We start from the raw sequence: 14,414 nt of genomic DNA on the forward strand, positions 1-14,414 counted from the left end.
CCCTTCTCTTCGAGCCTGGATTATTCCAGAAGCCCAGCTGCTCCCCCAGCTTCCAGCTCTGCCTCGGTTTTCCCCAGCACAGTCACTGCACCTTTCGAAACCCGTGTCCCCCTCTGCACCAGGCTCTCTGACAGCTTCCTAGCCTTGGATCCTGACACTTCCGTGACCCTCTAGCTCCCTGTATGCCCCATCTCTCTGGGGATTTCTGCTCTTGTGTCCCCCTGAACCCCTCCACGGACTCCCACTCTTTTCCCTTCTTATTCCACTTTCTCATCTGCCACACAATCTACCCCATCAGACTAGTTCGAACCTACTAGACTGTGAGTTCCACAGAGATGGGAGTGGTCACAGCTTGGTAGCTGTAGCAAGTCTAGAAGAGTCTGGTCCTTGGAAGATGCAGACAACACGCTGAACGGAGGAATTGAACTACGGGGCTGGTGGTGAGGATTCGAAGGGGTAACGGGCTGTCACTGTGTCACTGAAAACTTCTGTAAGAGGAATTGCTGGGTCAGAGAACATGAGCCTCTCTCAGGGCAGCTTGTTATCTCCTTCAGAGAAAACAAACACACAAACACACCTCTGACAATTTAGGACAGAAGATTCCCCTCATCAGTTAGGTCATTCAAGATCTACTGACTTGAGGGGCACCTGGGTGGCTCAGTGGGTTAAAGCCTCTGCCTTCGGCTCAGGTCAGGATCCCAGGGTCCTGGGATTGAGCCCCGTGTGGGGCTCTCTGCTTAGTGGGGAGCCTACTTCTTCCTCTCTCTCTGCCTGCCTCTCTGCCTACTTGTGATCTCTCTGTCTGTGCCAAATAAATAAAGAAAATCTTAGAAAAAAAAAATCTACTGACTTGAGGGGTGCCTGGGTGGCTCCATGGGTTAAAGCCTCTGCTTTCTGCTCAGGTCAGGATCCCAGGGTCCTGGGATTGAGCCCCGCGTGGGGCTCTCTGCTTAGTGGGGAGCCTGCTTCTTCCTCTTTCTCTGCCTGCCTCTCCGCCTACTTGTGAACTCTGTCTGCCAAATAAATAAATAAAATCTTAAAAAAAAAAAAAAAGATCTACTGACTTGAGGGGGGCCTAGGTGGCTCAGTTGGGAGTCCAACTCTTGGTTTCAGCTTGAGTCATAATCTCGAGGTCGTGAAATCAGCTCCCCCCACCCCCCGCCCCGTGACAGCTCCACTCTGGGTGTGAAGCCTCCTTGGGATTCTCTCCCTTTCCCTCTGCCCCTCCTCCTGCATGCAAATAAATTAAAAATCATTTAAAAAACAAAACAACTATAGACTCAATAGCCATTAGGACACCTTGCAATTGTTTCCATATGGACTAGATTACTTGCTAATGTACTGAGTTGAATAGAAACCCACGTCCACCTGGAACCTCAGAATGTGACTTGATTTAAAATGGTCTTTGCAGGGGTACCTGGGTGGCTCAGTCAATTAAGTCCTGCCTTCAGCTGGGGTCATGATCTCAGGGTCCTGGGATTAGGCCCCACACCCGGCTCCTTGTTCAGTGGGGAATCTGCTTCTCCCTCTGCCTCTGAGGCTCCATGCCCCACACTACTTCTGCTTTTTCTCTCATTCTCTCCCTCCCTCAAAAATAAATAAATAAATAAATATCTTAAAAAACAAATAAAAATAAAAGTCTTTGCCTATGTGGCTGGTTAAGATGAGATCATACAGGATCAATGTGGATCTTAAATCCATGGACTGGCGTCCTCATCGGAGACAGCCGCACACAAGGCAGAACACAGGGTGAAGCCAGAGGCAGAGACTGGAGAGGTTCATCTACAAGCCAAGGAAAGCCAAGGACTGCCAGCTATCACCAGAAGCTAGGAGACAGGCATGGGACATTCCGATGGACCCTGATGGACCCGCTGATGGTTTCACCTGGGTTTCAGACCGCTAGCTTCTGGAACGATGACAGAATACATTTGTTTGAACCACCTGTCTGTGTGACTATGCGATTTCCCATGGCAGCCCTGGCAAACTAAAACACTAGTCAGGAAGTTTAAGGTTTGTTTTTTGTTAACTTCTGGCCTTTGGTGAAGTGTGTATCTGGAGATCTGGGTCAATTTCTACAGAGACAGTTCTGGTTAGAAGTTTTGCCAACCTTACTTCAGGGACCCCCTTCCAAAGGCCTCCTCCTGTGACAGAACGTAGAATTTGCCTTAAATATGGCTATCCCTGGCTTCAGGTTCCCAGCAAATGTTATCCGCCAAAATGTGCTTCTCCTCCAAGAACTGTAGCTCTGACACCAGACATTCTAACCTTCCCACTGCTCTCTGTCCTCCTGCCCACTGGCTACCCTAATCCAAGTGACTGCCACCTCCCCAAGTCCCCGGAGATCATCCTTCAACTGCTCTGGTCATTTCTTGCCTGCCCTAGGCCACCCAAGACTCAGCAGCCCAAGGAACCTTTCTAAGTTACAAACTATTGTCACTCCACTGATGGAGAACTTTCTGCAGCCTCTAGGGCTCGTGAGTCAGGTCCGAGCATGTCTGTGACCCAGAGCAGATGGAGTCACACGGCAGCGCAGCTAGCTCACAGCAGCCCCTCCCCAGTTCCCTCTCCGGGGAACTGTCTTCCTTCCCCCTGGACACTGAGTGGACAGGAGCAAGGGAGCATCATGGTGCCTCCTCTTTGGAGGAGCAGGCCAAGTGTTCTGGAAGGCACTCAAAAGAAAAAAAAAAGACAAAAAAAAGACTAAAGTCCTCCACAATTATATCCGGGGACATGAACTAGGATGAAGAAAAGAATCAAGTCTTGACAAATCAAATCCCAATCATGAAGGATGAAGAATCAAGACTTGACAAATCAAATCCCAATCGTGAGGCCTAGTGTGCCGGCCACAGGGTGCAGAGCTGGGGGTGTGAACACAGAACACAGCACGTAGCCACTTACCGAAAAAAAAAGAAGTCAACTTTAATTATAACTGACCAAACTGTCCAGGAATGTCTCCAAACTGAGCAAAAGAAACACGATAAAATTCTCTATTGAAGAAACCAAGTTTTTGCCAGCCCCGGGGCTTCAGAGGGTTGAGCCAAGAGCAGCCCACTCCTGGGGCTGGTTCTGTCCCCCACGCCAGTTTCTCATCCTGAGAGGAGGGCTGGCGACAGGTGAGGGTCCTGTCCCTTCCTCCTACCACACTGGGAACTCTCTTTACAAAGTCACTGGTGGGGTGTGCCTCTCTTCCCACCCCATTCCTGTCTGAAAGTAAATGGAGACCCTCTGGGCATCATCTCGAAAGCCAGGGAACAAGGCGAGGCACCCCAGTGCCCTCTGGGACTTTCAGCCAAAGCTTTCCTCCAGTCCGCTCAGCTGGTGTTCCCAGTGCCCAGAGTAGAGAGGAAATAAAATAAGCATGAGAGAAAACTCAAATGCCCCATCATCTCCACAATGCAAGTCACATAGCAGAGGGAAAAATAAAACCGCCCTAACGAAAAGTGCGGGCAGCCGGCCCTCAGAAGACACGCTCGAACTCCGTCTGGTTGGTGGTGGCGGGATTGCGGCTCTGGTTGGTGGACTGCTGGGTGATCTGGCTGCCCTTCCGGCGTGGCGGCGCCAGATACTCGAACATGGACGTCAGGTGCGTGGAGAGCATGCCCTTGAGATCTGAGGGCATGGGGTCGGACCAGAAGAAGTCGTGGTTGAGGGCGTCGTCACTGTCAATGCGCTGTGCGGGGTCCAGCACCAGCAGCTTGTCGATGAGATCCAGCGCGTAGGGGTCCCGCACGTAGGCCTTCAGCCTGTCCTTCACCTTCCGTTTCTGGCCCTTGACCAGGTCCAACTTCTCAAACAGCTCGTACTTGTCCACGTTGGGCCACACCTGCGCAGGAGGCATGGAGCGCAGATGGTGTTAATTCAGGGGTACATGGCTTGTCCCCTGGTCAGGCACCTGGAGGGACTGAAACTTCTCCCATCAGATGCTCCCAGACCACCCCTGGAGGGTGAACTTGACCTCTCCAAGGTAAAAGCAGCAGTGACCGTGTAGCTGGCACACACCAGAGCCGTGCCTTTTATACAGGCACCTGGCATACGCCCGCCAAGCCCGACACAGGCGTAGCTGTCTCACAGAAGAGAAACTCCGCTCCGAGTGAGGGATTCAAATGCCCTCCCCAAGGCCACGATCTGTGATGGGGGCGAGACTCAAGCATAGCCCGTGTGGCTCTAAAGAGCAGGCCCTGTCCCACCACCAGCCGCCTCTCCAGAGCTGTCCTTCCATTCCACTCCCCACTCCTCCCTTGCCAGGAGGACTTCCGGATCTCTGCAGCCTGCGGGGCCCAGGGGCCCAGGCAGCCTGGCCACGCACCTCAGGGGTGATGGAGCCACAGAGCTGGCTGATGAGGGCAAGCTGGTGCTGCTCGGTGTTGCCCTGCATGATAGGGCTGCGGGTCCACATCTCCGCCATGATGCACCCAGCACCCCACAGGTCAATGGGGGGGCCGTAGTCCCGCTCCCCTGGGAAGAAGAGCGCACCAGGAGGGCCCTTTGAGCCCGAGGGCCCCCTGAGACGCAATGCCCCAGGGCCTGCGGCTCAAGAGGCCCTGGCAGTGGGGGACTGAGGCCGGGTAAGTGCCCAGCCCCTGCCCCCCTCCGCCCGCTCGGGAGTCCTCACCGAGCAACAGCTCCGGGGGCCGGTACCAGAGTGTCACCACACGGTTGGTATAGCGGTTGGGCTGGCTGTTCTTGGCCAGGCTGAAGGCCCGGGCCAGCCCAAAGTCTGCCAGCTTCAGAACCCCATCGCGAGTGATGAGCACATTAGCTGCCTTCATGTCCCTGTGCAGGATCTGCGGGAAGTGTGAGAGGGCTCAATCAGGGCTCCAGGGGCCCTCGGTCACATCCACCCAGCAGTGGGAGCCTAGGCCAACCCAAGCCTCGGTCCCTCTTTCCCCACTCTGACCCCCACCTTGTTCCTGTGGATGTAGTAGAGGCCGTTGAGCAACATCTGCATGACCTTCTTGATCTCGGACAGTGTGAACTTGACTAAGACATTGCTCAGCAGCCCGGCAAGGTCATGCTCGCAGAAGTCAAACACTAGGTATATACTGCCTTTGCAGCGGTTATAGGGGGAAGCTGAGATGGGAAGAATGGGAGGGGGAGGTGAGAAAAATAAAGTAAAAAATCCCATGTGCAACTCATTTTCCCACCACCAGCTTCTACCCCTCCAACCCGTGGACACTTGGGATATCCGGCTGCGCATTCCTTCACTGGAAAACTATTTCCTGAGTGCCTCCTCTGGGCCGGGTGCTGTGGCAGGCCCTGGGGCAGAACAGCTACAATGAAGGGACCCAAGAGAGCGGTCAGTTGGTGTGTCTGGGTTAAGAAGAGGCAATTTAGGTGTGTCCACTCCCAATTTTGCAAACAAAGCCTTTAGGCTGAAAGTCTCATTTTTCCCCATCTGGAATTGGGGGCAAGATCCAGGCCACTTACCTTTGGTTCGACAGATCTCAATCAAGTTGACCACATTCTCGTGTTTTAGAAGTTGGAGGATCTTAATTTCCCGCAAGGCTGTAATGGGGAACTGGGTGGGAGAAAGACAGAGGGGGTCAGAGGTGAGTGAGTGGACTACAGACTAATGAACAAGCCATGGGGTCCGTATTAAGAGACAAAGGTGAGGAAAAAAAGAGTAAAGTCATGGGCTCTGAAATCAACCACCTCAGACGCTTTATCTGTAAAACGGGTCTAAGAGTAGTATGTGCCCCTCAAGGAGTTGGTTTGAGACAATAAACCGCAACAGCAGGACTTGACACAGAGGCTTCGCGACCAGTCACTAAATGCTCCACGGTTTCTTCAACCTTTCGATTTTAGCTCTATGCCTATATTTTACTTGGTGGTAACAAAAACAGCTATTTAAAGTAATGCCCTTGCTAAGAAGCAGGTCTCTGGGAAGCTGGACTATGGCTAAGGCGGGGCAGCTCCTTTTCAACCGAGTACCAGTGACCCTCTTCAAGCCAACGCGTGCAATTTCTTTTTACCTTACGCAAAACAAATGCTAAGGAAACAGCGTTAAGCGCTGTTTAAAGGCTTCCTAACTTCAGAAACCAAAGTGGACTCTGCAAGCATGAGCTCCCCCTCCTGGCCCCAACCGTATCTACCTAAGAATGAAACATCAAATGCTCTAAAACATTTGTATAAAAAAATTCAATGTAGAACTCAAATTCTCTGGAACACGGAAATTCCCAAACTACCCGCCACCCCCACACACACACGCACTGATTCTCCAGGCGAGAGCCCTAGCAGGAGCAGGGTGGAAACCCAACCCCGTGCCCAGGGGAGCTGGCAGGCCCGCCCACCCGGCCCATACTCACCCCCTCCTTCTCGTTCTCCATCAGCACTTTCTTCAGAGCCACCTTTTTGCCGGTCTTACGGTGCTTTGCCTTAAATACCTCCCTGCAGGCCGAGAGGGAGACCCAAGAGGATTCATCAAGTCGTTTCTGCAGGGCCCGCCCCTCCCCCACCAGAGGAAGAGGGCAGCAAAAAGGGATTCCCCGGGCGGGGCGGGGTCGGGTACCGCGAGCACTCCCCTACCCTGCCACCCGCTATCCGCGGTCCTTCTCCGAGCCTCTACTTCCTTCCCTCAGTCTCCTCACCCAGGCGTCTCTCGGAGAGCCCGCTCCCCTCACAGGCTCCTCTCTGCAACCCCTCCCCACCCCCCATCACGGGCCTCAGGCTCCTCCCAGCCAGCCGGCTCCGTCAGGCCCTGGCGGGCTGCGGCGCGGCCTAGCGAGACCAAGGGACACGTTTGGTGCTCCGGGGCTTCCCGACCAGCTTGGGCCGGGCCCTGGGAATCCCGACGACGGCCCTGAGGGGTGCAGGCCCAGGGTTCCCGATCCGCCCCTCGGGGGCGCAGCCTTACCCGAAGGTGCCTTGGCCGATCTTAGCGAGCTTCTCGTATTTGGTCACCTCATCACAAAAGGGGCACTCCACCGAGTCGTACTGCTTTGCCATGGCTGCCTCCAGCGCGCCGCCTCCGCCACCGCCGCCACCACCACCGCCGCCGCCGCCCCCAGCCGCCGCCGCCGCCGCCGCTGCTCCCGCTCCGGGCCCCGCCACAGTGCTCCAGGCCCCTCCGCGGCCGCGCCACTTCCGCCTCCACGGCCACTTCCGGCCTCGCGGCGCCGACCCCGCCTCTTCCGCCCGCCGCCCGCCGCCAGGCCCCCTGGGACTTGTAGTTCCCGGGAGGCCAGGAGGAGCCGGAGCTGCAGAGGAGCCTCCGCCGCCGCCGCTGCCCCCGCCTCCGCCGCCGCCACTGTTGGTGGCGGCCCCGATCGGGGGCGCGGGGAGCCGGGGCGCCGGGGCTGGGGCTCGGGGCGGTGCGTCCCGCTGCATCGGCCCGGGCCGCCGCTGCTGCCGAAGCCGCTGCCGCTCTGGCGCCCGATCCGGGGCCAGCCGCAGTGCCCTGCTCCTCCTCCTCCGACGGCGCCGCCTCCGCCGGGCTACGCGGGGCGGCGGGCGGAGGGGCGGCCCCCGAGCCGCGGCCTGGGGGCTCCCTGGCCGGGCCCGGGCCCGGGGCGGCCGGGCGAGGGGGCGAGACGGGAAGAGCCGACGAGGAGGCGGCCCAAGAGCCCGGGAGGGGGCGCGTTATAAAGGGGGAGGTGCCCCGGCCTCGCCCTCCCCTCCCCCTCCGCCCGCCCCCTCCCTCCTCCCTCCCACCCTCCGCGGCCGCACCTGCCGCCGCAGCCGCCGTCGCCGCCCGCCCGCTGTCCGCCGGCCGCCCTCGACGCGTCACCGCCCGCGGCCCCTCCTCCGCCTTCGGAGGTGGGGCCCCGCGCTCGACACCTGGCTGCGGGGCGCTTTGCCGCGTGCCTCAGTTTACCCCCACATGTCAGCTGCCGCGGAGAGCCCTCTCCTCCCCGGCTCGGAGTGTCCCTCCACAGGCGAAGGCGGGAGGCGCCGAGGGAGCGGCCTCGGGTCCTGGGAGGAGAGAACGGCCCCCGCCGCCGCCTCCCCGGGCCCCAGCCACCCGCCGTTGACATGACAACCGACGGCCGCTAGGGGGCGCGGCGACACCGGAGGCGGCGAGCGAGCAACGCCCGGGCCTTCCAGCCCTGGACCCCCTGCTTTGTGGGCGGCAGGGATGAAACCCAAGGAGTTCCATCCCCGCTGAGCTGCGCCGAGCTGGTCAATCCCGGTCAGTAATCACATAAATGGCTAGCATTTACCCAGAACCCCTGAGCACACAGGGGTTCTGGATAGATGCTAGCTGAATCCTGCTGAATCAGCCGACCCATCAATAGATTAACTAGCCCATTTTACAGAAGAGGGCATTGAGGTTCAGGGAGGTGAGGTCATTTGTCCAAGGTCATAGAGTGACAGCGCTGGAACCTGGTCTCTCTGATTCGGAGGAGGAGTTTCCTGAGTCAGGCTATTTACGGTCTCGCCAGGGGTATAGCAATGGTGCTGTTTGAGACCTGCCATCCCTATGCCAGGCACCAAGCCCCCCATCCATCTCCTCCCCTGACCCCATGCCCCCCTTCCCCTACTCCAACCCTTCCCCAGCATTTTCCTGATATCTTCCCTGCTCTAGGAGCCTCTAGATTCTTCCTCCAGCTCTACTCAACAATCAACCCACAGCAAAGCTGTCCTTTCTACCACTTCTGTACCCCTTCAGTCTGCCCCTCCTCTCCAGTCCTCTGCTGATAGGTCCTGAGTCCTGGTCTTCCCCGTCTGGACCCTCCGTCTGTCCTCTTCACAGCACCTTCCAGATCCTTCTAAAATGGGATCTGCCCATATTTCCCTCCCCCACTGTCTTTCAGGAAAACACAAACTGTGACATTTGGGCTCTTTCCAGCTCTCTCCCAGGAATTCCCCTCCTGTGCGTTGCTGACTCCTTGGACCCTCCCACCCTTGGGGCTGTGCTCCTGGGTGCACCCTGTTACCTGTCTCCCTGCAGGAAGCCCTCAGGGTGGCTCAGCAGCCCTTACCCCTCATGGCTTGGCCTGGCGGCCTCCTTGTAAGAGGAAGCAGTTCTGATGGTGTCCCCTGGCGTCCTGAGGGACTCTGTTCTGGGAGAGGGCCCTGCCATAGAAAGCCTCGAGGGTCAGGCAAACAGCAGGGAGCCCCCTCCTGAGGTCAGTGTTTTAGGCAGTCACGAGACATGTCAGGGAGTGATCTGGGGTCAGCTTCATGGGTACACTGTAGAAGCTGGGAGGCCATTGGCTAAATTGGGGGTGGGGAGGGCAAGGAGGGAAAGAACAATAATAATTGTAGTAATTATAATTTGTTGAGGGAAAATAAACGGTCCAAGCCATACATTCAGCACTTTCTGGGAATTATCTCAGTTCTCACTGAGCTATATGAGGCAGGAACTATTATCTGTTACACACCTAAGGACACCGGCACGCAGAGGTAACATCACCAGCCAGGGTCAAACAGCTGGCCAGCAGCCACACTGGTATTTGAACCAGGTTAATCTGGCACAAACCCCGAGCACTTAGCCATGTCAGGACTCCACCTATCTGGGCTGTGGGCAGAGCTAGGGCACGGGCAGGGCACAGCACCACTGGCCTTGGTGTCCCAGATGCCCATGGGAGGCATGGGAGGGGACGGTAGTATGAGGGTTTATCATGGTTTTGGGCGGCCTCCACCATCAGATTCTTAGGCGGCGGCCCCTGCCTGTTTCCCACGAGCTCTCTCTAAGTCACATCCTGTGGGCAGAGGCCTCAGCAGTTGTTCCGGTGATGTTACCACCTCCGGCCCCTGGCCTGAACCCCGACATCCATCAGTCACTTCCCCTCCGAGTTTTGGGCCCTCAGTCCTCCCTGGCAGAAGCACTGGGAGCGCTTGAGAAGGCTGCCCACGCAGCCCCGGTGTGGGGCCCCTGATCATCCAGGTGGAAGTGTGAAGAAATTAGGTCCTGGCTGGAAATGATTTCTCACTGCCTCTGACTTCTGATTTGCTGGTTTGAGGAAAATGTTTCCTGCTTCCCTGAATCAGCTAAGCCAGCCAAGCCAGGCATGTGGCCAGGACTCAGTAAATGTTTGCTGACTGACCGACCAGACTGTGTGAGAGCCTCTGGTCCTGCTGCCAATTAACATTTAGGGAAACTGAGGCACGGACTAGAAGAGGGAGCTACAAGCCAGCTGTTTGACTCTGCCCCAGATCTTCTGTCTTCCTCTCCTGAGCAGGGACAGGGTGAGGGGCATATGGAGGGAAGCGGAAGACAGGCTCACGGGTGGGCTGCTCCTGGCTGCTGGTATGTCTCAGGAGACAAAGGAGCACTGGACACGGGGAGACCAGACAGAGGATGGTGGCGTGATGCTTGCGGCCCTGTACACCACGGACATTCTGCCCATACCAGCTGGGTGCTGACCCTGTGCTCAGCCCTGTGTTGATATGTGTCATTTCTCCAGAGCTTTCCAGGGCCCCTCTTAAGAGGTTGCTCTATGGGGCCCAAGTTACAGAAGAGGAAACTGAGGCTCAGAGTAGTGATGTGGACTGCCCGAGGCCACACAGCCTGGCTATGGAGCTGGGATTCAAAGCCCAGGGTCAGGGTACCTGACTGGCTCAGTCTGTAGAGCGTGCAAATCTTGATCTCAGGGTTGTGAGTTAAAGCCCCACGTTGGGGGGCGCCTGGATGACTCAGTGGGTTAAGCCTCTGCCTTCAGCTCAGGTCATGATCTCAGGGTCCTGGGATCGAGCCCCGCCTGGGGCTCTCTGCTCAGCAGGGAGCCTACTTCCTCCTGTCTCTCTACCTGCCTCTCTGCCTACTTGTGATCTCTCTCTCTCTCTGTCAAATAAATAAAATCTTTAAAAAAAAAAAAAAGCCCCACATTGGGCATGGAGCCTACTTAGAATTAAAACAACAACAAACAAAGCCTAGGGTCATCTACCATCAACCTACACAACCCGCACTACCAGACCACTAGGTCAAGCCGGGAAAGACCGGCATAGACAGTATAGCAGGCATGGGGCCAGTATGGCTATGGAGGGCCAATTCCTCCTTCAGGGAACGGGAGGTCTGTCTGGAACATGCAAATAAAGATGCAAGTGAATGTAATATGGATAAAACTCACTGCAAATGTTTTCTTTCACTGCCACAGGATCATGGGGGGGGGGGTGGATCTTGTGTTTGTACCATTTTGCAGATGAGAAAAACAAGGCTCAGCAAGGGGACGTGACTTCCCATGGGATCTGATCTTGGGTTCGTCTGGGTCCAGTGCCTTGACTATGAAGTTGAAGGATTCCTTTTTTTTTTTTTTTAAAGATTGTATTTATTTATTTGACAGAGAGAGAGAGATCACAAGTAGGCAGAGCGGCAGGCAGAGAGAGACGGGAAAGCAGGCTCCTTGCCAAGCAGAGAGCCCAATGCGGGGCTTGATCCCAGGACCCTGAGATCATGACCTGAGCTGAAGGCAGAGGCTTAACCCACTGAGCCACCGAAGTTGAAAGATTCCAATCCCTAATAGTACCTGGCCAAATGGCAGGGGGCTGAGTGGCAGACTAGGGGAAAGGGGTAGGAGGGAAGGGACAGAAACCAGAGCAGGGCTCCTTAAGGCACTGTGGCTCAGTCTAGAGCTGGGGCCACACAGTGGAGGCAAAACTTGCAGACAGTTGTGCAGCGCTGGGGCGGCGGGGGGGGGGGGTGGGGGGGGTGGTCAGGGAAGAGCGGCACTGCGGGTGTGGGTCCAGCTGAAGCCGAGGCCTGAAGGCAGGAAGACCCTTGAATGTGCAGGGCTGGGAGCCCACGAGCTGCTCTGGGCTGGCCTCCAACACAGACTGAGGAGGGCCTGCGGGACAGCCACCCGCCAGCAGGTCCCCAACCGCACTCCCAACGGCCACTCAAGGCAGCACAAAGGGGGCTCTGAGCTCAGTGGAGCCGCCACACTGAGCCCCATTCATTCTACCAGGGACGCGGCCACGGACCTGGCACCCAGGCCAAGGCAGGACTGGCCTAGCTCTCACAAACCTGAGCGACACAGCCTCAGCATGGTCCGGGGTTCCCCGCTTTCTCGTGGGATCTCCCCTGGGGGCTTCTGGGCCTGTGCCAATCTGTCCCCCAGCCTGAACCACCCCCATCCCTCAGCAACAACCTCTAGGGGCTACTGAGGCCACAGCGGACTAACCTGGGCCCACATTTGCTCCTTTCATCCTCCCAACAACCCCTGGAAATGAGAGTCCCTGCGACCCCATTTCACAGAGAGAAACTGAGTCCCAAAGGGGTAAAGCATCTAGCAAAGGGTCACGCGGTAATTCAGGAGTGCCAGAAACCCTACACTTAGCCCAAGTCACTGGGACTGCCTCCCAGGAGAGAAACCAGGTGACCCACCTTCTGCTTCTGTGAGGAAGACCCCTAGTTACCACCAGGCCGCAGGCCCTCCTCTCTCTTCTGACAACTGGAGTTTGGAGGGAGCACGGGCCTGGAGGCTAGGACACCTGGGTGTCTGTCTAGTCTCTTCTCCTCTTCAGCCTCAGTTTGCTCATCTGTAAAATGGGACGGTACCAACACTCACCTCACAGGTCTGTTGTAGGGACTCAGTGGACGATTTGTGGAGGCTTTCAGCTCCATGCCTGGCTCATGGTCAGGACTCTGGAAGGATCTTTTCTTGCCAAGTCCATAACCTAGAAATCCCATCCTTTCATTTGAACTTTGCACATTGGTCCCCTCCAGGTCTGTCTGGGAGCAGGACCCTGCTGTCTTGGTCTCAGAGGCTGTATCCCTTTTCCTTTCAGGGCCTCAGGTTCCCCTCATCCCATTAAGAAGTTTCAGTCAGATGCTTCCCTTACCAGGGCCCAGCATCCAGCTGCCGGGGCCGGGGGGAGCTCGGGAGCTGTAGGAGTGGAAGTCAGGACCTCAGGCTCCATAGCTGGACAAGCAGGGCCTAATTCCAGATAAGCTGAATTTGGCGGTGGGTTGTGGGGGGGGGGGTGTTGCAGCAGGTCAGTTTCCCCATTGATAAAATGGGAACAAGAGAAACATTTACCTCCTAGGACGAGAGGACTGAGCTCTCTGGCTGGAATGTACTCAGTGATGAAAACACACTAGAAGGCCTCACCTGACCCTGGACTTCCTCTCCCCTCTCTCGCAGACTCAGTTGCCAGCCTGGGGGCCAGGATAATCATGTCCCAATCATGCTGTTAACTGTGTCCCTTGCATTTGGGCCCGTTCTAGAGAACAGGTGACCGGGGATTCAAGACAGCAGTAACTTGTTGCAGTACACAGAGCTGGGATTTGAAACCCCTGGTCTTGGGGTCCCCTTAAGCCCAGCAGCTGCAGACGGCCTCCGCAGGTGTCTGGAACAACCTGTGTAGGGGAGTTCCACTTCCTCATCTCTGTCCTGCCCACGTGAGCAAGACCCACACGTACACACACACACACACGTACGGTGGAAAAGCAGCAGCCTGTGGGCTAAGGGACCTAAAGGGGGGAGATGTAACCCAGTCTGTGCCATCGACCTGCCGTATGACCTGGGACAACCTCTCTGCCTGTCTGTGCTTCGGTCTCCCCAGGTCTGTACAAGGGTATGCTGGACCAAACTATCACTCCATCCCCGCCGGCTTCAGAAGCAGCGACTGTGCCCCGGGAGTCACTGGGTCCGGGCACCCATGCTGTACCAGGCTCTGCGCCAAGCACTGGATCCTGTGAGGTAGGCGTGGCCAATGCCCCCTGCTCACGGTGAGGAACCACAGGCTCAGGGAGGCGGGCGGCTTAGCCAGGATCACACGGTGACAAAGTAGCCAGCCAAGGCTAGAATTGGGTCTGGGTGGTCCCAGGGCCCCAGGCCTAACCACAGTACTCTTCGCTGCTGCCAGCCCTTCCCCCAGACACTGAGGCTTGGGACAAACAGCCCTGTGGGCAGGCCTGACTCCCGGCACCCTTCCAGCCGCTGGCCAGACCCCCTGATAGCCCCCCGCCCAGCGGGCTCCATTCCCGGGGTCTGTGGTTTGTCTCCCGGGCCCTCCGGGTCCCCTGGGCTTGTGGTCTGCCCCCGCCCCACCCCCCAACAGCCAAGGCCAAGGAGGCAGCCCACAGGGGCCCAGAATGGAGGAGGCCCTGGCCCCCGCCCCCTGTGGAGAGGATGGGGAGGTGGAGCTGTGGGAGTTTCACTGGTTTAAAAATACACAGAGGAAGCGAGTGAGAGGGTGTGAGAAAGGGGAAGGGGAGGTGAGGGAGGAGCGTCAACGTCGATGTCCCAAGCCGTGAGTGGCCACTTGCCCACCGGCCAGGGGATTTGCACGACTTGCCAAGATGACGGAGGGCCCCAAGAAAGCCAGCAGAAAGTTCAGTGAGTGTGGGTGCCCCCTTGCACCGCCTTTCATCTCTCTGTCTGTGCATCCAGCTCGGCCTCTCTCTGCTTCTTTATCACGGTCACATTTCCGCTTCTTTCTGTCCATCTCTGCCTCTCTCTGGAGCTCCCTGCTTCTGGGTTCCTTGTCGCCATCCCTCCGTCACTCTGGCCCAGTAGCTCTCCCTGTCT

General features: G+C 57.1%; 2 protein-coding genes across 5 annotated transcripts in view; one reads left to right on the top strand and one right to left on the bottom strand.

Moving 5' to 3' along the window:
• Window positions 1–2,894: 2,894 nt before the first annotated feature.
• On the bottom strand, window positions 2,895–7,637 carry CDK9 (cyclin dependent kinase 9). Its single transcript, XM_046023840.1, has 7 exons — window positions 6,854–7,637; window positions 6,306–6,387; window positions 5,428–5,518; window positions 4,904–5,070; window positions 4,613–4,784; window positions 4,307–4,455; window positions 2,895–3,823 (listed from the first exon to the last, which is right to left on the bottom strand). The coding sequence occupies exons 1-7, from the start codon at window positions 7,324–7,326 to the stop codon at window positions 3,458–3,460; spliced, it is 1,500 nt and encodes a 499-aa protein (XP_045879796.1). The 5' UTR covers window positions 7,327–7,637; the 3' UTR covers window positions 2,895–3,457.
• A 5,801-nt stretch (window positions 7,638–13,438) lies between these two features.
• Window positions 13,439–14,414, top strand: part of SH2D3C (SH2 domain containing 3C) — a 29,145-nt gene continuing 28,169 nt past the window's right edge. Inside the window, exon 1 of one of the 4 annotated variants that reach the window (XM_046022739.1) lies at window positions 13,439–13,583. Coding sequence is in view for 1 of the 4 variants with exons in the window: in XM_046022734.1 (XP_045878690.1) it covers window positions 14,186–14,222 (37 nt within the window). In the remaining 3 variants the exon portion in view is untranslated. Of the gene's footprint in view, window positions 13,584–14,066; window positions 14,229–14,414 lie in introns of those variants that run through there. The other 3 variants (XM_046022734.1, XM_046022738.1, XM_046022735.1) reach the window with 3 other exon arrangements.

This window comes from Meles meles, chromosome 11, assembly GCF_922984935.1.
Source record: "Meles meles chromosome 11, mMelMel3.1 paternal haplotype, whole genome shotgun sequence".
Lineage (NCBI taxonomy): Eukaryota > Metazoa > Chordata > Mammalia > Carnivora > Mustelidae > Meles > Meles meles.